Source organism: Lissotriton helveticus, chromosome 11, assembly GCF_964261635.1.
Source record: "Lissotriton helveticus chromosome 11, aLisHel1.1, whole genome shotgun sequence".
NCBI lineage: Eukaryota > Metazoa > Chordata > Amphibia > Caudata > Salamandridae > Lissotriton > Lissotriton helveticus.
The window spans coordinates 162,311,919-162,334,818 of NC_136072.1; the positions used below are offsets into that span (position 1 = coordinate 162,311,919).

At 48.7% G+C, this 22,900-nt stretch overlaps 1 protein-coding gene across 1 annotated transcript in view; it reads left to right on the forward strand.

Annotated features, from left to right (window-relative positions):
- Positions 1-17,467: 17,467 nt before the first annotated feature.
- Positions 17,468-22,900, forward strand: part of SKIL (SKI like proto-oncogene) — a 237,947-nt gene continuing 232,514 nt past the window's right edge. Inside the window, exons 1-2 of the mRNA XM_078666184.1 lie at positions 17,468-17,684; positions 19,639-21,426. Coding sequence (XP_078522310.1) covers positions 20,326-21,426 — 1,101 coding nt within the window. The 5' untranslated portion in view covers positions 17,468-17,684; positions 19,639-20,325. The remainder of the gene's footprint in view (positions 17,685-19,638; positions 21,427-22,900) is intronic.

Consider the following 22,900-nt stretch of genomic DNA (forward strand, 5'->3'; position numbering starts at 1 on the left):
CGATGCAGGTCCTTAAATCCCCTTCCTTCTTCGACACGAAGAAAAGAGGAGAGGAAACCGGAGATCTGGAGTGACGTATGAAGCCGTTGTCCAGGTATTCGTCCAGATAGGAGCGGAGGTGGATGTTCTCTTTTTCTGTGAGCGAGTAGATCCTGCTGCATGGCAACGTGGAGCCGGGAATCAGGTCTATGCGGCAGTCAAAGGATCGGTGGGGTGGCAACGTGTTGGCTCCCTTCTTATCGAATACCCCCGCTAGGTCCTGGTATTCTTTCGGTATGGTTCCTTGGGAAACCATTCCCATCCCTACTACAGGTAACGAGTGTGCCTGTATGACCCGAGGACCTGTCAGGTCGATATCTGCGTAACAGGTGCTATTACAGTGCTCTGATTCTAGATGGACGGTTCTGGTCACCCAATCGATGCGGGGATTGTGCTTCACCAACCAAGGCAAACCCAGGATCACCTTGAACTGAGGGGCATCTATGACGTCGAAACCTATGGACTCGGTGTGGTTGTTTGAGAAGACCATGGTCAAGGTTTCTGTTCGGTGTCGGATGGGGCCGGAAGTAAGGTCCGTTCCGTCAACGGCCTTGACGGGTTCAGGTTGGGCCTTCGTCACAGTGTCGATGCCCAATGCGCGGGAAAACGCAGTATCGATGAAGCAGCCTGTCGCCCCGGAATCCAACATGGCGGTCACCACCCAGGTTCTGCCCGCCAGATTCCGTAAGGACACGTCCATGCCGACGTGATGACTACCGTCGTATACCACAGGGATCGCAGATGTGCATGACGAAGAACCCAGAAGACGGACCCCTGTGTCTACTGGGTTTCCTCGTTTCCCGTCCTGTCTCCCTTGCTGATGGGCAACACGAACGGCCTTCTGCCTCGTGGTCTTGAGGGCTTAGCAGGGCATTCCCGTACGAAGTGGCCGCTTTTGCCACAATACAGGCACTGGTTCTGCTTCCTCCTTTTTTCCCGTTCTTGACTGGTCAGGGGTCCTCTGACGCCTCCGATCTGCATGGGTTCGGACGCTTCTCCCTGGGGAGCAGGTGCTTCTTTGGCTTTCTCGACGCCCTTGTCACCGATGGGCAAGGGACGGTTGTCGTTCCCTTTTCCTCTGTCGGTTTTTCTTTCCTGTAGTCGGAAGTTCATTTTCACCACCATGTCAATGAAAGGGCCTATGACTTCGGGCGGATTGGGATACTGAGAGATGAGGTCCTTCAGGTCATCCCGTAACCCCCGATAGAACACAGATACTTTCTTGTCCTCTGGCCAGTGGGCTTCTATGACCAGCCGGTTGAACATGGTGATGTAATGGAGCAAGTCCTGGTTGCCTTGCTTGAGGCCGAGCAACTCGTTGTCTGCAGCCTGCACGAAGGTATGGCGAGCGAACATACGCCGCATAGTTTCCTTAAACGTAGGCAGGTGGTTAAGCATGGGATCGTCGTTCTCTACCAAAGAGATGGACCACTGAGCCGCATCCCCGCCCATGTAAGATAGTATGTAGGCGACCTTGGAAGCATCGTCGGGAAAGGCCGCGATTCTAGCCATGAAATGTAGTTGGCATTGATGGATGAATATTCCGTACTTAGTACTATCTCCGTAGAACCGTTCAGGTGGTGCCAACTGCACCGGATGGGGAGTGACGACCTGGATGGCTGTGTCTTGGTTCGTGGTGGTGGAAGGACTGTTGAAAGTTGGGCTGAAACCGTCAACATTGTCGGCGCCCTCTTGCTCTTCTTGAACCCTTTTCGTACACGTAAACAACCGCCATTTTGAACACCATGGCTTCCCTGCCCTTTTTTGATAACCAGCGCGTCTCTCTCCCTCTCCTAGCCTCACGGGCACCACCCCCCCCCCCGCATGCTGGCAACCCCCTCGCCCTCCCATGTCTCGGGTCATAAACCCCTCTTCAGCGCAGCTCTGCCTCGGAATCCCATCCTGTTCCCAGCACGACACCTCCCTCCGTTCCTTTCATGGTCCCAGGTCCTTTGATGCAAACCCCCTCTTTTCTGTGTGCCCGTTTTGTCTTCCCCGTTCCCAGGCCACCATCTGGCTCTGCGGATACTGTTTATTACCCCCAGTACAGTAGGAAGCTTCCTCCCATTGTCGGACCCCCGGGTCGATCAAAACCCCCACCCTACGAGATCCGATCGAACCCCACACCTTCCATGGATCGGCGGAATATCCAACTGCGCGATGATCACCACCTGTTGTGACCGGGGTGGGGACTTCAACTGTAACTATGTGGGGGAACGGACCTGAAGGGGAGATTCCGGGGATGTCTTTCGAATATCAAAGTATTAGCGAGAATGTGTTTCATGCAATAAAGTGATTAACTTGTATATAAGAGGCCAGGCCTCAGAGATGCGGGTAGAGCACCTCAGAACGATACCTGCTGTCTGTTTTGCTGTGTTCTCCTCCGGAGAGAATAAAACCTTGTTCCCTGCCTTCCAGTCTCCAGCGCCTGCCTCTTCATTAGTTTAAATACCTTGTGGGTTCAAGAGGCGACACCGCCGGGCAATACTTAAGGACCTTATATTCTGGTTGGTAGTCTAACCCTTTTACAATTGGCGTCCCAAGCGTGGGGCCCATCAGCGACTCGTGGATCCAGTGGGAGAGGTCCTGACGACAGAGTGAACGACTGCAACGATCGGGAACGCGTCTGTCCGATAGACCCTCGTCTGACAGCCGATCATCCGAACTTCACTGGTTCCGAACAGACCTCTCTCGAGTGATCTACGGTCCTGACTGGGAACCATCAGGAGTGCCGCGAGGATAACGGAGAAGAGAGGACGATCGGGCGCTGGATTCGGAAGACAAGAAACTGTCCATGCGGTCCGGGTAAGGTCGTGTAAACACGACAAGTTGCGAAATGATTGCTTGATTGTTTAAAAAATACTAGTATTGCTCTTTTTTATTTATTTGGAGATTCGCTGTCTGCAAACGGAGAAACAACGGGCTCTCTCTTTGCAAACAGTGGAGGATAGGTAGGGCAGCAGTCGGGCCTATTTTTTTCTCCCCCACTGAATAATTACTTGAAACTGAACTGTTGTTCGCAAAACTATTGTTTTCTGGAGATTCTCTGTCTGCAAACAGGGAAGAGACCACCCTTTTTGCAGATAGTGAAAAGGGTAGGTAACGCAGATCTTTGCGGACCTACTCATTCTCCCCATTGAATATTTATTGGTCTTTTGTTATTTTGATCCATGAGGTATTCACTGCCTGCAAACAACGTAGAATAGAAATATTCTGTCCAGTCTTTGCACCCAGTGATAAGATAGGCAGTGCTGACTTTTAGTCCCTCGTTACGAGCCGTCATGTCTGTCTTCTCCCCACTGATTAGTAGCCTGTTTAGCCCGGACCGCTTATTAGAGATGGACCACCCAGCCCCACTGGAAGGCACCCCTAATAAGGACATGTTCACGAAGCATGGATTGACCGCTATAGCCTATAGCAAACTATGGCATAAATATACGAAAAAGGGTCAAGAAAGTCAGTGGCCCCTGATAGGATCCTTCGATGATGATAAAATAAAAACGCTAGAAACAGCCCTTGGTAAAAACAAGACAACACCCACTATGCTTGACAGTTTCGGCATGTGGCGCAAAGAAACTGAACAACGTAAAAAGAAAACTGAGAGTAGGTTGGAAAAAGAGCTGCGAAAAGCAGCCCACCTAGCTGCCCAGAAACTAGAAAAAGAGATAAAGGAAAGAGAGAAAGCTAAACAGAAACTAGAAATGGAAACACCGAGCCAGTGTCCGGTTAGAACTCCCTCCATGCTCTACCCTGATTTACCCTCGAAACAACGAGCTAACGATGATCTGCTGTTAGGTCCTCCTATCATCTACATGCCCCCTCCATATGCCCCTTCCCAACCCTTAGCACAGCACGCGCCATCCCCAGGTACAAACGAAAGTACTGCCACAGCTTCGGCCCCAATGGCCTCTGTGCCAGCCGAACCCCTTGTATTAAATACTGCATCAACGACAATGTTAGGCGACCATGAGACTCGGGGGGCTGGCCCTGCAAGAACAAACAGACTGAGCAAAGATGAGCGAGCAGGGATCGACAAGATAGCAAGGACACTGGTAGAAAGGAAGGAAGACGAAGAGTACATCACGGATATGTTCAACTCGTATACAGGGAGTCACAGACGACATTTTACCGTACGACTGTGTTATCACGTCTTGAATGCATACGAGGACCGATATCGAGACAACGGTCCCGGGAGCCTAACGACCCTGTACCGGAAGGTCGATATTGGGGATGAGGGCGAGTGTGATGTGTCGGACCTCCTTACGCGTACGCTTGAGGTTTTCCGTCACCTCACAGAACGAGAGTCGGGAACTAAATCCACGACCTCCGTAGTGATCGAACCACCAACCGAGCAATCTAACACCATGATGCCAATACGAGAGGCTGCCCCTTACTGGGTTCCTCCCCGAGGTACAGGGACTCACGATGATGCAAACAACCAAGATGCGAAGGGAAGGGTAGTGTACAACTGGGTCTACCAGCCATGGGACCGGCAAGAGATTCTGACATTCCGGAAATCTCTACCCGATCTACGTAAAAACCCCACTGCCTTTTATACTGAATTGGGTACAGCCCTGGGTTCAACTGTTATGACCCTGGCTGACATCGACTTGTTCTTCGGGTTATGTCTACCAGCTGATGTGTGGAAGCAAATCCGGAAAGTCGACCACCTTGAGCTGTTTGGACATACCTGGTCACAACTCGATGGCCTGGATAAACAACGGGGACCAGGACAAAAGCCTCTGAAATCCATTCTAGACCTTCCAGATAAAATCGTAGAGAAACTAAAAACCCTGATCCCAGAAAAGAAAGTGGACTGGTCGATAGTAACGGCCTGCCGCCAGAAACCCCAGGAGGATGTATCGGAATACTTCTCCCGGTTTGAAACGGTGTTCTCCGATTACAGCGGCCAGGACATGACCACTGCAACCGGACACCATCTGTTTGTCCAGAATTATGTTAAGGGACTGTCATCGGAGATCTCCCAGAAACTACAGGCCAGCGAGAGTAGTTGGGCAGCCTCCAAACCTACAGCGATTCTCCAAATGGCCCAATATTATGAACATCAGAAAAATGAAAACGATAGGGCAACAGAGAAAAAGAAGAAGGACTTGAAAGAGAGGGTGATGATTGCCAAACTACAAGGGGTGACTATAGGACGAGACCAATATCGGGGAAACTACCAGACGAACGTCCCTAAGACTACATTTCCCCAGGACCGCACTCTGACTTCCTACAGTGGACGCACAGACCTTAGAGAGAACCAGTGTGCTTTCTGCAAAGGGACCGGCCATTGGAAATCCCAGTGCCGAGTTCTTCTGGAAATGATCAAAAACAAAGACACCAGGGACATAGCAAATGGACCGAGACATAAGGGACAACAGCGAGGGCCCCCAAATGACACGACTAACGACAGATCAGGCAGACCAAATAAGTTTGATCGACCCAGGCAGAACCAATATCAACAATCTGACTATGAAGACACCCACAACTTCGCATAGGACAGCCAAGGGCAAGGGAGGGATCCAGTCGAGCTCTATGTTGACCAGCAGGGCCCTTACGTCACTGCTAAGGTCTTGGGTACCAAGTCACCATTTCTGGTAGACACTGGCGCAACACGTAGTGCGTTATCTAAACGACTGATTCCAAGGGCACCCTTGTCTGGCTCACTCATAACATCGACAGGTTTCGATGGAACGCCCTCCACCAACCCTTTGTCTGCACCGATCCTCTTTGACGTAGAAAACAACACCACTGACACCACGTTTTTGCTCTCCTCCAATAGCCCTGACGCCATTATGGGACTTGACTTACTGAAACACTTCCGAGCGACGATCAGGTGTTCTCAAGATGGAGTTCGAGTGTTTCTTTACGACAACCCCGTTCTGCTTAGACATTGCTCTCCCCGACACATGTTTTCCATCACCGACGCTGACGCATCCCTGCTTGACACTCTGCCTCCGTATCTGTGGGCCAACGCGGATTCGGACGTAGGGCGTATGTTAATTGACCCAGTGCACATTACTGTCCGACCAGACGCAACACTCCCAAAACTCCCACAATATCGGATATCGCCAGAGGGCGAGAAGGCATTGGTAATGATTATCCAGTCACTGATAGACGCAGGAGTGGTAGAGGAAGTGGTTAGCAACATTTGCAACAGCCCTATCTTGCCCATTATCAAGAAGCAGGGAGAGGGAGATGAGAAAGCATACCGTTTTATCATCGACCTCCGAGAGATCAACAAAGTGGTGGTACCCCAGTACCCTGTGGTCTCAGACATCACCACCATCCTGACCTTGATTCCTTCTACTGCCACCACCTTTACCGTCATCGACCTCAAAAACGCATTCTTTTCCATCCCCATTCACCCAGACAGCCGATATCTCTTCGGCTTCACCCTAAAAGCCCGCTCATATAGGTTTTGCCGAGCGCCCCAGGGCTACACGGAGAGCCCTAGCATCTACAGCCAGGCCCTCAAAAGACAACTAGATCAAGTCCAGTTACCGGACGGAGTGGTGTTAGTACAATATGTCGACGACATCCTTTTGGCAGCTGACACCACCCCTCTAGCGGTTACCGCCACCATTCGACTCCTGCACTTCCTTGCGGAAAATGGCCACAAGGTCTCCAAGAAGAAGTTGCAATTCTGCCAACCCCAGGTCACTTACCTAGGTCACCTTTTGTCCAAAGATGGAAGAAAACTCACTCCTGATCGAATCCAAACTATTCTAGATACCCCTGTCCCTAAGACCCAGAAACAGGTCCGCTCCCTATTAGGCCTCACCTCCTTCTGCCGACAATGGTTACCAAACTTTAGCCTCGTTGTAAAACCACTGCTTTCTCTGTTAAACAAAGACGTCCCTTTCCCACTCCCTTGGACCCCTGAATGTCAAACTTCCTTCACGGAACTGCGAGATGCCCTTTGCTCAGCCCCCGTCCTAGGTACCCCTGATTACAAAAAGCCCTTCTCCCTTTACACTCACGAAAGGGAGGGGTGCGCTTTATCTGTCCTGACCCAGGCCATCGGCCCTAGGCAACGACCGTGCGCTTACTTCTCTGCCACTCTTGACCCTGTCGCCAGAGCCTTGCCTGCCTTCGAGCTGTAGCTGCTGCTGCAATCTCTATCCGACAGAGTGAGGGGATTGTACTCTCGAATTCCCTCATGGTACTGGTACCCCATGCAGTCGACACCCTCCTGAACCAAACCAAGACGCAACATCTGACGAGTGCACGACTGACCGGATACGAACTGACTTTGCTTGCACCCCATATCACCCTGAAAAGATGCACCACACTGAACCCGGCAACTCTGTTACCTCTGCCAGAGAACGATCCCAATGCACACCCTGTGCATGACTGCGTGACCCTTACGGACGAACAAACCAGGAGTAGGGTTGATCTCAGAGACACGGCTTTCCCTGACCCCGACGGGGAGCTGTGGGTGGACGGGTCTTGCATCAAACTCTCCGACGGTACCACTTCCGCTGCCTATGCAGTCACCACGGCTCGAACCGTAGTAGAAACAGCCCGCATCACCCAGCGATCTGCCCAGGCAGCGGAACTGATTGCTTTGACACGAGCCTGCATCCTGGCAACAGGAACCACAGCGAACATTTACACCGACAGCCAGTATGCCTTCGGGGTGGTTCACCATTTTGGGCTCCTTTGGAGGGAAAGGGGATTCTTGACCTCACACGGCACACCCATTTTGCACGGGGATCTAGTCTCCGCCTTACTCGAAGCTGTCCTTCTCCCCGACAAGCTTGCCGTCATCAAATGCCAGGTACACAAGAAGGTGACAGACATCATTGGACAGGGAAATGCACTAGCCGACATCACTGCCCGAACGACAGCTGAAAATAGGACGACAACACATATGTACGTGACCAGGTCACAAGCGGAAAAATGGACTGACGTTGGAGACACTATCAGGGACATTCAAACGGCTAGCACACAACACGAGTTGACTGAATGGACACGGGTGGGATTAAAAGACGATGAAGGCTGCTGGCGGACAAAAGACACGAACAAATGGTTGCTCCCTGATTCATACCTGATTCCCATACTGACCATGGCACACTCCCCTGCCCACATAGGATCAGCCCCCATGATCGAACTTGTCTCCAGAGTTTGGTACAATGATAAGATCCCAGATTCCGCCAAACGCCTGGTCCAACAATGCTTAATATGCCTGCAACACAACCCCGGGAAAGGAACTGTAGTACCCCGGGGGGGATTTGGGGTCCCAAACCACCCATTTGAAGTCCTGCAGATGGACTACATCCAGCTAGACAGATGCCAAGGCCTAAAATATGTACTTGTTGTGGTGTGCGCATTTAGCAAGTGGGTGGAAGCCTATCCAACCCGCGACAACACCGCTACGGCCACTGCAAAGGTTCTGTTAAAGGAGTTTTTTCCCCGTTATGGCCTCTGTCGTATTTTATGGAGTGATAATGGCCCCCACTTCATAGCCAAAGTTATCCAGCTCATCCTAAATGGGTTGGGTATTAAACAGAAATTCCACGCAGTCTTCCACCCCCAATCTGCTGGGCTTGTCGAACGACACAATGCCACACTAAAGCTTAAACTGGCCAAAATAGTGGCTACCACGGGTCTGAAATGGCCAGACGCCCTCCCACTGGCATTGCTATCGATGCGCTCTACCCCCACCCAACATCACTTAACTCCTTATGAAGTTGTCTTCGGTCGACCCATGAGCGTCTGGTCTGCCCCGAAACCAACTTCCATTCATGACGTCCCGGACGTCCTAATGTCTGATTATCTGTATAAATTGACTGAAACTCTGTCTGTCATTCATCAGCAGGTGCAGCAGGCCATCCCCGATGCTTCCAGGGGTCCGGGTCACGCCATCCAACCGGGGGACTTCGTGCTGATCCGGAATTTTCAGCGGTCAAAGAGTTTGGAACCCCGGTGGACGGGCCCCTGGCAAGTGCTGATCACCACTCGGACCGCACTTCGAGTGGAGGGGAAGAAGCACTGGCTGCACGCCCATCACTGCAAAAAGGTCTCCTCAGCCCTAGCCACGGCAGACAACGTCAGTACCCAAGAAGAACTCCTGAACAAAGACCGACCATCATTGAACTGCTATCCCGACACAGAGACACTTGAACTTTCAAAACATTCTGATCCCACTGTACCATCTCGAGAAGGGTATTTCCTGCGACGAAAGGAGGGAGCTTCGGCTAAGTAGGCCACGGACTAAGTTAAAGGATCTCAGAACGGTGACCCAAACCTACCAAGGGTTACCTAGAGAAAAGCTAAACTAAGTCTGTGGTCCTGCCCACTACCGAGCACCTTGAAAACGAAGATGATGGAAGCGCCAGATAAGAAGATGATGGAAGCGCCAAATAAGAAGCCAATGGAGACAACAGGAAATACCCACTACAGAAATCCGAGAACAGACAGACTCCATAGCTCAAAGACAATTGCACTCTTCATCGTAATCCTCTTCTGCTTTCTCCTCATGACCACGCTCTGGATTATGGAGGAACATGCACCTGCTCGCGAAACATTCCTAACCACTGCTCAGCCTACCACCATGAAGGAACACTATCTAATTTCACTCTCTCCTCAACTAAGAGAGAGGCGAAAGGAATTTTGGAATAACTCTTTTGTGCAGCTGCTTCACCAACACAATCTTGCCACCAATGCCACCAACTGCTGGATCTGTGGGTTGCTACCCCATGCCACTGGACATTCAATACCATTCATTCCTTCACCCTTCTCTGTTCACGGCTCCTGCCTTGCTTGGCTGATCCTCCTGCAAGAAAGCTATAAGGACAATGCCACTTCCGGCAGAACCGTAACGCATTTCTCCCACGGGGCCCGGCGAAACAAAACGAAGATACACTTCTGCCCGCAGACCTCCAACGATTCAATCCAAATGGACATCCCGGCTAAAGAACGGATCGAAATGCAGGTGTTCAACAATCCAACCAGACCCACCTTCTCCTATCTACGGAAACGAACGGCTGCCACTCTGACTGTGGCCTTGTCGGTCATCAACGTCACAGGCCACATGTGTGTAGAAGGACTTGGGACACAGCTGGTGGGTCACAGCGCTTGCCGCTTTACCAGAACTTTGGATTCCACGGATCCACCTTCCTTCGTGTCATCCCCAAACATGTATTTCGTCTGCGGCACCAAGGCCTACACCTGGCTCCCCAAAGGCTGGGGGGGCACTTGTTTCATCTCCTTCATCCTTCCTCCGACTTATGTGGCCCCAGCGAATCACCATAGACAAAAACGAGCCAAAGACATTGAACAAGCCGACTCAACAGGAGCACAGTTCCTCGATGCTATGAAAGGACTCGTCCCCCTCTGGGGCCCGATGGCAAACAGCCGTGCCATCCGACACCTGACTCAGGCAGTTGAGACAACCATGAACATCACAGCTGGTATCTTCGCTAACAACACTGCCGAGCTCCAAGCGGTCCGGCTGGTGGCTCTCCAGAACCGCCTCGTTCTAGATGTGGTTCTGGCGGACCGTGGAGGAGCATGCCGCATTATTGGGTCCAGCTGTTGTACATACATACCGGACAGCTCACCCTCAGTGTACAAAGCCATTGAACATCTTCACAGACTCTCTTCGGAAGTCCACCAAGAACAAGGAGAATGGTCGCTTGGTGGTTGGTTCTGGGACTCCGTTAAGAACTGGGGCTGGAGACTGCTCACCATTATCCTGATTCCCGTAGTTGTAATATGTGGTCTATGCTTAGGAATTCAATGTCTGCCACCTCTGTGTTCTTTATGTGCAAGTTGTATTTTCTCCAAAACTGTGGACGTTGGAAACGAACCCATGAGAGCATTATACGATACCGAGGTTAGAAATTTGATGAAAATTGACATTGAGTAAGCAAGTTGGCTAGATATGTTGAAAAGGGAGGACTGTTGAAAGTTGGGCTGAAACCGTCAACATTATCGGCGCCCTCTTGCTCTTCTTGAACCCTTTTCGTACACGTAAACAACCGCCATTTTGAACACCATGGCTTCCCTGCCCTTTTTTGATAACCAGCGCGTCTCTCTCCCTCTCCTAGCCTCACGGGCACCCCCCCCCCGCATGCTGGCAACCCCCTCGCCCTCCCATGTCTCGGGTCATAAACCCCTCTTCAGCGCAGCTCTGCCTCGGAATCCCATCCTGTTCCCAGCACGACACCTCCCTCCGTTCCTTTCATGGTCCCAGGTCCTTTGATGCAAACCCCCTCTTTTCTGTGTGCCTGTTTTATCTTCCCCGTTCCCAGGCCACCATCTGGCTCTGCGGATACTGTTTATTACCCCCAGTACAGTAGGAAGCTTCCTCCCATTGTCGGACCCCCGGGTCGATCAAAACCCCCGCCCTACGAGATCCGATCGAACCCCACACCTTCCATGGATCGGCAGAATATCCAACTGCGCGATGATCACCACCTGTTGTGACCGGGGTGGGGACTTCAACTGTAACTATGTGGGGGAACGGACCTGAAGGGGAGATTCCGGGGATGTCTTTCGAATATCAAAGTATTAGCGAGAATGAGTTTCATGCAATAAAGTGATTAACTTGTATATAAGAGGCCAGGCCTCAGAGATGCGGGTAGAGCACCTCAGAACGATACCTGCTGTCTGTTTTGCTGTGTTCTCCTCCGGAGAGAATAAAACCTTGTTCCCTGCCTTCCAGTCTCCAGCGCCTGCCTCTTCATTAGTTTAAATACCTTGTGGGTTCAAGAGGCGACACCGCCGGGCAATACTTAAGGACCTTATATTCTGGTTGGTAGTCTAACCCTTTTACAGGACCTCCAAAGGTGAACGTGGGTTGTCTCAACAGGCCGTCTTGTCTGGCTCTGGGGCTGGGAGTAGAACCCCAAGGATTAGAAACCATTGCTGCCATTTGACCCTGTAGGGTTGTTATGTCCTGGCGGAGGGCGAGGTTCTCTGTTTGCATGGCAGCCAGCATGACTGCGATGTCTTGCAGGGTGACTTCCTGATCGCTCATGTCGTCTGGGCGGAATAGTTTTCGTGGGCTTCGGATTCTGTCAAGTATGCCCCACAAGTCTCACCTTTGCTTGTGGCGCGATTCCGCAGAGACGACAAGAGCACCCGTCCCTGTACCCACCTGACCCTCGTGGACGACAATACCCAGCAGGGATGAGATGGACGCAGGGATGGGAGCCAGGGTGTAGGGTTAAGGATGGCGTGGAGCTGGTGGGGCGTCCCGGTGTCACTGGAAACCAGAATAAGAAAGATCAGAAAGTGAAGCAGACCCGAAAGGAACCACCCCACATACACACACAGGACCAGTTACCCCTTGAGGACTTACCAAGGCTCCCGAAACAAAGGGTCCCCGATGAGTGCAGCTCCGGTTGGGAATAGCGAGGAAGGCGCTCCTGCGCGTTATCGCCAAGTACAAACTAAAGAAAGCGCTCCTGCGCGTTCACCCAAGCTAAAACAAAAAGGAAAGCGCTCCTGCGCGGGTAGCTGAAAACTGGAAACAACCACCCAGCTTGTGGTATCCCTGGTAAGGTGACAGGGTCTGTAGGCTGAGTTATTCCCTATAGCGCTCCTGCGCTGTGGGAAAACTAAAGTATAACCCCCAAAACACAATCTTAGGTTCAATCAACACCCTTAGGGCGCTCCTGCACACCAAGGGTCATGAAAACAAAAAGGGCTTTTTCCTGGAACCCCCAGGTGAAGAAGTACACAAGCGCTCCTGAATGGCGCTGTCTGAGACAAGGAAGCGCTTCAGCGCGGCTTGCCTCCTAGAAGTTGACAGAAACAAAGTATCGATTCAGCGCGGCTCTCCGTGAATGCCGCGGAAACAATGTATCACTGCAGCGCGGCTCTCCGTGAATGCAGCGGAAACAAAGTATCACTTCAGCGCGGCTCTCCGTGAGTCAGCTGAAGAGAGCTCCGCAGGCAGCTAACGTGACAGGATTTCAAGCACTCCTGCCCGGCTCTTCTCCGGGCATGCAGGTCTCAGCGAACGAGTGTTCCAGCTAGAATCCGGAATCCGAAGCACTCAGCCGGCAGGAAACGCGCAGTTTATGCGTTTTCCCCCGGAAGTGCTTCTGTGCCTTGTTTCCCAGTGGCTAGACCGGGTACTCGACTTCCGCCGGAAGTGAGTATCCCGGCCTCCCGTGTGTGTTTGCGGGAATGGCCGGCCGCGGCAACGCCGCGAGCCGTGACATTGATTCCCTGTTGGAGAAATTTTTGGAATTCTTGACTAAAACTGTACACCGTAGTAAGAAACAATGAAAGAGGGGAAACCCTCTCTTAAAATAGTATCCTTCAAAAAGTCAATAACATGTTTAGATGTAGGTTCACTTATGAACCAGCCTTCTTGCCACTTTGAATAATAAATGGCAACAAGAGCAGATCTAGACGCAGCTGGTAACATTAAATGGAACACACAACCAGGTCAATACCCACTTTTTCCCCAAGACCTAGTTGGACATTCAGTTGGTTACAGAGGCGGATTTTGAACATTGGGCCCTGTCTCCGTGTTGCTTCACCAAAAACAATCCCCCCCCCCCCACATATTCATCAATAGTTTTATCCATAAAGGGCTGCCAGAAAGTCTCACATACCCTGTGTTTCGTCAAAGTCCTGCCCAAATATCCTTCATGTGCACCACAAATTCTTCTTCTTAAACTTTCAGGGGGTACCAATCTCTCCTCATGCATAACTATTCCATCCTATACCGAAAGTTCCAAAGAAACTTTAACAAAAGTATGGAACTGTTATGGAACATTTTTCTCCTTGGGCCAACCATCCCTTGCAAACTTCATCACTTGAACTAATGAATCATCCTTGCTCAATTCTCTTCTCCACTACATTTATGGCACACATATTCCCAACAATAATGGATTCAATAAAACAACTATTGTGTTCCTCTTCCTCAACTATTTCCATGGCACTTTCAACAATAGGAAATCTGGATAAATAGCCTGCTCTACCATTCTTATCACCAGGTAAATATGAAACTTCTAAATCATGCTGCAGCAGTTTAGTTGACACCCTAGCAATTCGTGGGGTAGGATCCTTGATATTACATTCCTTGCATCCAACAACCAAAGTGTCTGAAGAACTCTGGGTTGGAGAAGCATTTTGCTGCAAAATCTGCCCGACCATTAAATTGCATCCATCCATAAAAGATAATGGGGCAAATGTGTTAGAAAGCACCCAATCACTAGGAGCCACTTTCTGTGACCCAAGTCATAGCTGGATGACCAGGGGCCCACCTCTGTCCGAAATGTGAGGTGTAGTCTGTTGGTCTGTAAAAATCCCAAAGGAAGGGCCACAATGGAAGAGACAGGGTCACTATGAGGCAGAAGTCTAGTGGATTCTAAAATTCTACCTACTATGTGTGGTCTGTTAAAATGTGTGATGATACAGTCCCCCGCAAGATTGGTCTCGGCCTGGCCTACTCAGCTCATTCTTCGTACAATATGAATATGTCTTTCCACCCAGATCCCTAGAGTGGCGTTTAAATCTAGCCAATGCAGGACTTTTTTTATTGATAAAAGTCCTCCAAAGAGCCAGAAGGGAGAGATGGTACGTTCCCAGAAAATACCACATAAGGTGTAGCTTCAAGTGGTAAGTTAAGGGTGACCAGCATGGGCAAACTGGGTACACTATTAGCCTCCTCTTTAGATCCTCCGGCTGACATGGTCTTCTATCGATCGGTGTCCACACCAGGATGCAGTTCCACTCAGCAGTAAGGAGGGTGGTTTTGGCCACTTCGTTTGATTATGGGATCTAGCAGTGGTGGCAAAACTCTAGACTTTCTGCATCTTAATATCCCTTGCCTTAACCAAATGCTGCGGGTCACTTAGCCCAGCAAAAGGAGATGATCCAGACATAACGGGTTAAGGACATAAAGTAAAGTAAAGTAAAGTCCACATTTGTAAAGCGCACAATCACCCGTAAGGGTCTCTAGGCGCTGGGGGCCGTCGGGAAGATTAAGCGAGCTATTGCCCAGAGTCACATGGTGCTGGGCTAACCTGCCGCCGGAGCCGGGGATCGAACCGTGGTCCCCAGATTCCAGCGTCAGTCGCCCTGGCCGCTGCGCCACACCTCTCCCTCTCATGGGGTTTTGCAGGGCACATTGGCTGTGGCATGTTCTGTTTTAAAAGTGCCTTTTCAATGGCGGCTAAACGTGAGCTAATGGGTTCCAATTTTAACTCAAGTGCAGCTATTTAAAAAAAACATGGAAAGAATTCATCAAAGTAATCATGTCAGCCTTTGCCGTAACCAATGGGGCAGTATTGCCTGACAGAGGATAAAGGGAAGAACAGGAAAGGCAACAGGTAACCAGCTCTATTTCCTTGCCCACCACCCGTCTCATGCTGTAAAAAAGCATCCATGGTGGCAACCGTGCTTGTGCATGCCTTAGGGGCAACCACCAGGGCTTGTGTTTTCCCATGTGTACCAGAGTTTAGCCAAGTACATGGGCGTCCGCAGGGGAGGGCAAGGGGGAGCGCTTGCCCCCCCTTGGATCGCCGGTCCCATGACTTTGACGGACGCCTTTGGTCTGTAATTGTCACCATTACAACAGGCTGTTCCCCTGCGAGGAGCCACAGGAGTTTAAATGATCTCTCAGTTGGGGCTGCTCGCATTTCTCTTTGAACTCTAGAGGCTGCAGCAGCCCCTCCCCGACCTCGAGCAGACTGTGGACAGGCCCATTGTCATTCTGTCTGCTGCTGATCATCACATAAAGAATGACAATGGGCCGTCTGCCTTTAACTTGCCTTGAAGGCGGGTGATAAAGTTAAAATGTTGCCCCCCCCTGGAAGGCGAGTGATGAAGTAAACATTTTGCCCCCCCCCCTGGAAACATTTCTGCGGATGCCCATGGCCAAGTAAAAACCCAAGTACTACCCCTGGGACCAGATTTTTCACACAGCTCCCGTCTGAATGGTCGAGAAAGTCAGCCAACCTTAACAGGCCTGTTTATTGCTCCCCCAATATGTTTCAACTAGGATAGAGCAAGCATGGTTCCACTCTGTGGTATCACTCCTTGTCCACTAAAAAAATATCCAATCAGGAGTGGCCAAGAGGACCAATGTAAATATCCAGTAAGTTAGGCAGCAGTATATACAAGGTAAGATGGTGCAGGTTCTACCATATAGAACAGACAGTCCGGATAAGGTAAGAGATGAGATCCTGCATCACAATATAAGGACTTCGGTCAGCAAACTCAGTAAACTCATGGCCAGAGCCGAGAACGAAGAGGAAGAGGCCTGCCCAGCGTCTTCCGGGCTTGGATGGGCCCACCCTTTGCCAATGTACAGCTCATGCTTTGGTGGAAGGAGGGTGTCTTCAAGCGTGCGGCACAGGAAAAACAGGGGCAGGAAAAACAGGCCGTGGATTCCTCTGGATTCTGGGACACCCAGTACCCTATACCAACACCGGCAAACCAGCCGGAATTGCCAGACATTTATGTACATTGGGCACATCCGCCTAAAAATAATTCAACATTTATCAGTGAGAAAGCAGATTCAAAGTGTGCTTTTTTTCATGTATTGTGTATATATATATATATATATATATATATATATATATATATATCGCAATCAAATAGTGGCTATTTCTGGCGTATTTTTGGAGCCCAGTTAGATAGTGGTTTATGTTCCATCTTGTTTAAAGTTGGTGTTCTAAAAAGGCAACAACGTTTCAGTAATCTGCCATTTAAATACTTTCAGGTGGTGTCCTATTATTGTCTCTTATGGCAGATACTGATTACATGCACTTTAATTCAAAAGAGTGTGCACTGCTCAAGCATGGTGTACTTCTAAATGGCGAGTACCAGCACTTCTCAGTAGCAAACCAAAAATCCACACAACTGCTTTAAACGAAGCGATTTAAAAATACCACTAGTAAAAGAGGAATGTGACTTTTTTAATCGTTATTGAAAGACAATAGCAGCCACGTTTAGGCAATAATGTATTTTATATGCTCCACGCAAGCAAAAAAAATTACAACGTAATATCTCCCGCCTCCCAATACCGGACCTATTGACTTTGCAAATACGGCCGCGGAAAATCATGCCCACAAACACATTCCAAAACAACCGCCGCCACTATTAAAATACACCATAAGTAAAACAATGAAGCTGCGAGCGAGCTTTAAAAAAATATAATGTGAAATAAGAACTAATTTCTTGCAAGACGAGGAGCTTCGTTTACTGGCCTGGCTCCACCTATCTCTCCTCATGAACCGTCTTTGAAGCCACCTACAAATCAGAGAGTTTGAGATGGCTGCTTCCCCGACACGTCAGACGGGTCATAAACTCCCCAAACGCCAAGTGCGCAGACAGGAAAAAAAGAGAAACACGAGCCCTCCAGCACAGCCCCGGCGTCTGCCTGTCTGGTCACCTTCGAACAAACCCACAAATCTAGCGACGTCACCCTTTTATGCGTGCCCGTAACGACGTCACGCGTCTGCGTGTAGTGAGTGGGCGGGACGTCTGGGGAGGGCGCCGCCGCCGCCGCCGACATGGTGCGTGACGTCAGAGAGCCCTGCGCGGTCACCGTGTCTGTCGCCGGAGCGATGCAGGCCTGAAGAAGAGGAGGAGGGCGCGCGCAGGGAGGAAGGTGGCGGCCGTGGAGGAGGAAGAGGGGGCGATGGCGGCGGAGGGTCCCGTTCGTGGTGAGTAGAAGGACGCCATGCCAGGTCTAGACCCCTTTCCAGGCAAGGCTGCCCGTGTCCCCAGTGTGGAGGGGGTGGGGCTGCTCGTTCCTCCCCTCTCCCAAGCCCTTGACCTCCCCTCCACACTGGCACTGCAGGGCTGCGACCCCCGGCTGCCCCCTCGGCGCACAAAAGGGTGGCGGGTAGAGGGCGGTGACTGTGGCTGCCCAGCTGCGGGTCACGCGCCCCCAGGGAGCAGGGGGGCATGGGTACCCCTGCTGGAGGCTGACAGCCTCCCTGTATCAGCACCATGTGGGTCGTCGGCCCTTTTCGTTCTATGCGTAAATTGGATCCTTTTATTACCGGAGGGAGGGGTGCTGCTGCTGGCTGCGGCTCAGCCTGGAGGGAGGATGTTTACAGACCTCTGACTGGGAGGGGGAGCTCTCCACTCAGACACACACACAGCACCGCAGACTGCTCGCCGTGCCAGGCGTCTGCAGAGCACAGCCACAATAACAACCGAGCAGCGCACTGCACGGGAAAGGGAAATCCATTCCGTGCATTTGATTTGGAGAATTGTAATTGCAGATCTACCATGATCCATTCTGATGCGCAGTAACTCAATTTTTGCACTTGAATTAATACAAGCGATACATCTCACGCATGTTTTATTGTTGTATTTATGTGTGTAATTCTAGGGTCTAGGTCTGTCGTATGCAATCGGGGCTTTGCCCCTCCTCTTCTTGGGGTATGTTTGTTCACTGAGCACTCATCGAAGGCATTCATTCTGTCAGATACAGCGTAGGCGATAGGTAGGCGGCGGAAGCAGAATTGTGCTCTGAAAACGTTGGCTTGGATTTAGGGGCACCTTCTGTTTTTGAAGTTTCCTGAAACATAGGCGCGCCTCCTCGCGAATCAACGTATTATTTAAATCCATGTCACATTAAATACGGTATTTACTCCAAATATATCTAAATCCTGGTCACATTAAATACGGTATTAACTCCAAATATATCTACACGATTCACTAACCGTGATTGATTTTGAGGCAGATGCATTGAGATGTCAAGTGTTGTGATACCCGTAGAGCCTTCGTCTTCAGTGCCAAACATGACATGTTTCTGATAATGCAGTTCTCACTGGAGGCCCCATGGTTATTATTTACTAACATGCATATGTGTGTGTGTGTGTGTGTGTGTATATATACTTGTGAACGTCACATGATCGTTATGTGTGTCTGTATGATATTCAATGCCTTGCATTACTGTACGAGTGCCAGTGTTAAATGAGTAATAGTTCCACCTGATAGCTGTAATATCGTTTATAGACACGTATGCCCAAATCTTATTTACACACATACATGCCAAATATGATGTGAGTGGAATGAATACTCGTCTTCTTTAGTTAAGTTGTTTAGTCTGCTTAACAATATTCAGTTCAACGAAATTGCTACATCTCGTCCTCTCATAGGCGAGCGCTTTACAAAACGTTGCTTGGGCCTAACTTTAGTGACGCCCTTCCATTGAAGAGCTAATTGTAATAATCAGAGACAATTTAGTGGATGTCCCGTAACAATGCTTCATTAAAAGAAATTATTTTCTGTGTTTCTTTTTCCCAAAAGCAATTGAGTTTCGGTATTGTAGCGCTCAATAATGGAAAATTCCGTTTGGACGCTCCTTTTATTTATTTAAAATATTGAACTGAGCCCTTCTAAAACTAAAATAATAGTTGAAAGTTATAGCATGTGTTTCTACATCTGTGTAATTTGGACAATACTAACATATGGAACCATGGAATGTCTTCTGCCAGGATTGATTTGAGCTACATATGTACCATATTGTCTGTTAGCGTATGTCGACAAGGGGGTTGAACAATTAGAAATTACATCGCCTCATCCAGTCAGATGCGTTGTTGTATAAACTGACTATATTGCACTTTAATGTTTATTTCATGCTTTCTTTATATTTGCTTTCAGGTTCAGTTCTTGACTAAAAAACCCTCCCTGGTGAAGTAACAAGTTTTGGTGATGCCTGAGTGTATCTTTTGCTGCAGAGCGGATGTTGGACAACACAATAAAAGTTGAAAAGGTCAAAGGAATAACATCTGTCTACGTGAATGCTGAGTCATTGAATGATATTTGTAGTTTTTTCTACTGCTTCCTGGAATATACAGCCAAATTCATACATTTTGCAAATCTTTTTCAGTCCTTTTACATTGCGTTTGGAGTCCCTAAAATGTGGTTCCATATTAAACTGATGGAACAGAATTTATTTGGTGTTGAAGGAAGCAGAGTAAAGTGATGAATGCACCATCAACATTGCAGATACACCTATTTCATGAGAACAATATTTTCGTAGGTAGTGATTCACTGTAGGATACGACTGTGTCACATTTAGCATTGGTTTTGTGATAACATAGGAATATAAGCACCCAAATAGACTTTCCATTGGCTCTGAAATTAGATTTTCTTGCAGAAAAAAAGTGCACAGTTGGTAGGAAAATAGACTGTGTACAGACACATTTTTATACAGTACTAAACTAAGAACACAATGTTACAAAACTGAGAAAACTAAACATATTCTTATATATATATATATATATGGAGATATCGTCAAAAATGTAACTATTTTCAAGCTTCTAAAGCATTTTGCAGTTCAAAGTCATGGAGAGTGTGGAAACCAGTAAAACCTTGAGCCGGGGCTCTTCCCAAAAGCTGAGTGTAAGTGACGATGATGGCCCCCCAGTCAAAAGGAAGATGAGTGAAACGGATGTCCAAACCAGCATACAAGTTGGAGTAAAATTGCCTGTTATTAAGAAAGAAATTGTGGAGGACTCTGAAATTGTTTCAGGAGAAACTGAAGAAAGCGCAAAACCAAGCAGTGCTCCGGAATCTGCAACATCAAACTTAAAACCTGGTTTGAAGAACACTTTGGCACAGTTCCATTTAAGCAGCCAGAGCTCCTTGGGTGGACCTGCAGCCTTTTCTGCGCGTTATTCCCAGGAGTGTATGTCACCTACAGTTTTCTTACCTCTTCCATCACCTCAGGTTCTTCCTGGTCCTTTGCTTGTTGCTTCAGACAGCTCCACAGAGCTCACTCAGACCGTTTTGGAGGGGGAGCCAATTTCTTGCTTCATGGTGGGGGGCGAGAATAGATTGTGTCTTCCTCAAGTGTTGAATTCAGTTCTCAGAGACTACTCGCTCCAGCAAATCAACATTGTCTGTGATGAATTATATATCTACTGCTCAAGGTGTTCTTCAGATCAGCTTCATATTCTAAAAGTCCTGGGAATCCTTCCCTTTAATGCTCCATCTTGTGGCTTAATTACACTGACCGATGCTCAAAGGCTATGCAATGCTCTTTTACGCCCACACACTTTTCCCCAGAATGGGAGTCTGCTACCTGCGAAAAATGCCTTGGCTCAACTGAGAGAAGCTGGCAGTGCCTTTGAAGTGGAACATGATTGTTTAGGCAAGTGCCAAGGCTTATTTGCACCACAATTCTACACCCAGCCAGATGCACCATGCATTCAGTGTTTGGAATGCTATGGGATGTTTTCAACGCAGACGTTTGTCATGCATTCTCATAGAGCTCCAGACAAGAGGACCTGCCACTGGGGCTTTGACTCTGCTAAATGGTATTGTTACCTCCACCTGAGCCCCAAATACATAGGTTCGCCAGATGAGAAGGAACTAAAGCTTGTACTGGAAGAAATGAAGGAGAAGTTTAGTTTGAAAAGCTATCAAAAAAGGCCACAATGTAAAGTAAGTTGTCCTTTTTTTAATTCAATATTTGATGCTGTGACTTTTTGCCTGGTCAAATGTGATCACTTGTGTGTTTGAAATCTTTTAATGTATGCCAGTTATTTTAAAGTTTGAAAATACCATGTTTTGCATTTGTTATTGGTTAAAAAAAATAAAATCCGTATTTCTTAATAAACCTCCTTTGCAGCAAATTCAGTAAACAGCAAGGTAGCATAGTAGTGTCAAAGAGCTACGTGTCTACGTGAGGTCATTGGATATCCCTCTTGTTAGGTCGTACACTGAGTTAAGATGCATATAATGCCCTATCGTTATTCTGACTGGTAATAATGTCGGAGGTCAGCTGATCTTTCTATGCACATACAATGTCCAGTCAACGGTCTGCCAAAATCTATGTTGTTTTAGATGGTATTCTGAAGTGATTCGGACCCTGTAGGTTTTTGACTGCTTCAGGGAGATAATTTCTTATGAGTACCTGCTACACCTAAAGTTCTGTCTTAGTAGAAAAGCCAATCGAGGAACAGGTTTAGTTAAAGGTTGTGGCATACAACAAAGATGTAATGAATTTTGCCTTTTAGGTAAACCTCTACATACGCCAAGCTTGTTTATTTAAAATATGTCCTGGCTAATTGGATTGGAGTAATGGTGCAGAGCAGTGGGGGTGGCATGCACCCGAGGAACAGTCCAGCAACTCATTTGTTTCCCCCAAAGGCTGCCACCAGAGTTCCAGAAGATCATGCCTGGGACCATTGCTTTAATGAAGACTCAATACATTCACTGCATCAGCTACCCTGAACCCTAGGTCAGAAAGATACCAAAAAGGGATGCATTCCAAGCCTTAACAGCTTTACATGATGTAACCAGATAGGACTACTGCATTGATGCAGTTGAGGTCCACATAAACCCAAGCCTTGGCCAAAAAGAGAACATACATGAAAGGGGTGAGTCCTAAGCAGTGTTAAGGGACGTAGTTCTCTACGAGATCTGGGTTAATGCGTTCAGGGGGCTAAATAACAAAATCAGCCTTCGCTAGAAAAAGAAGATACCTGAAAGGGTTGAGTCCTAAGTAGCCATGTGATGCAGCCAACTATGACTTCTGGGTTAATGCGTTTAGGGGACCATTTGAATCAAACCAAAGCCTTGGGTGGAAAGGAGATGCGTGAGAGGTGCGAGTGCTAAACAGCGTTTATGTGAGGTAACCAGCTATGAGTTCTGGATTTATGTGGTCAGGGGTCTGCAAGAACCAAACCAAAGCCTTGACCAGAAATAGACGATGTGTGTAATGGGTATGTCCAAAGCAGCGGACTACCATGTGTTCAGGGGTGCCAAATAAAATTGGGAGATGGGAGTATGTGGCTTCTCTTGTTATGAAATAAAAGAGGAAAATTAGTTTTAGAGTAAAACACATTTTCTAGTTGGAGTACAACTTAGAGCAATACATTAATATTTTTATCGTTTGAAACCAGGAATATTTTAT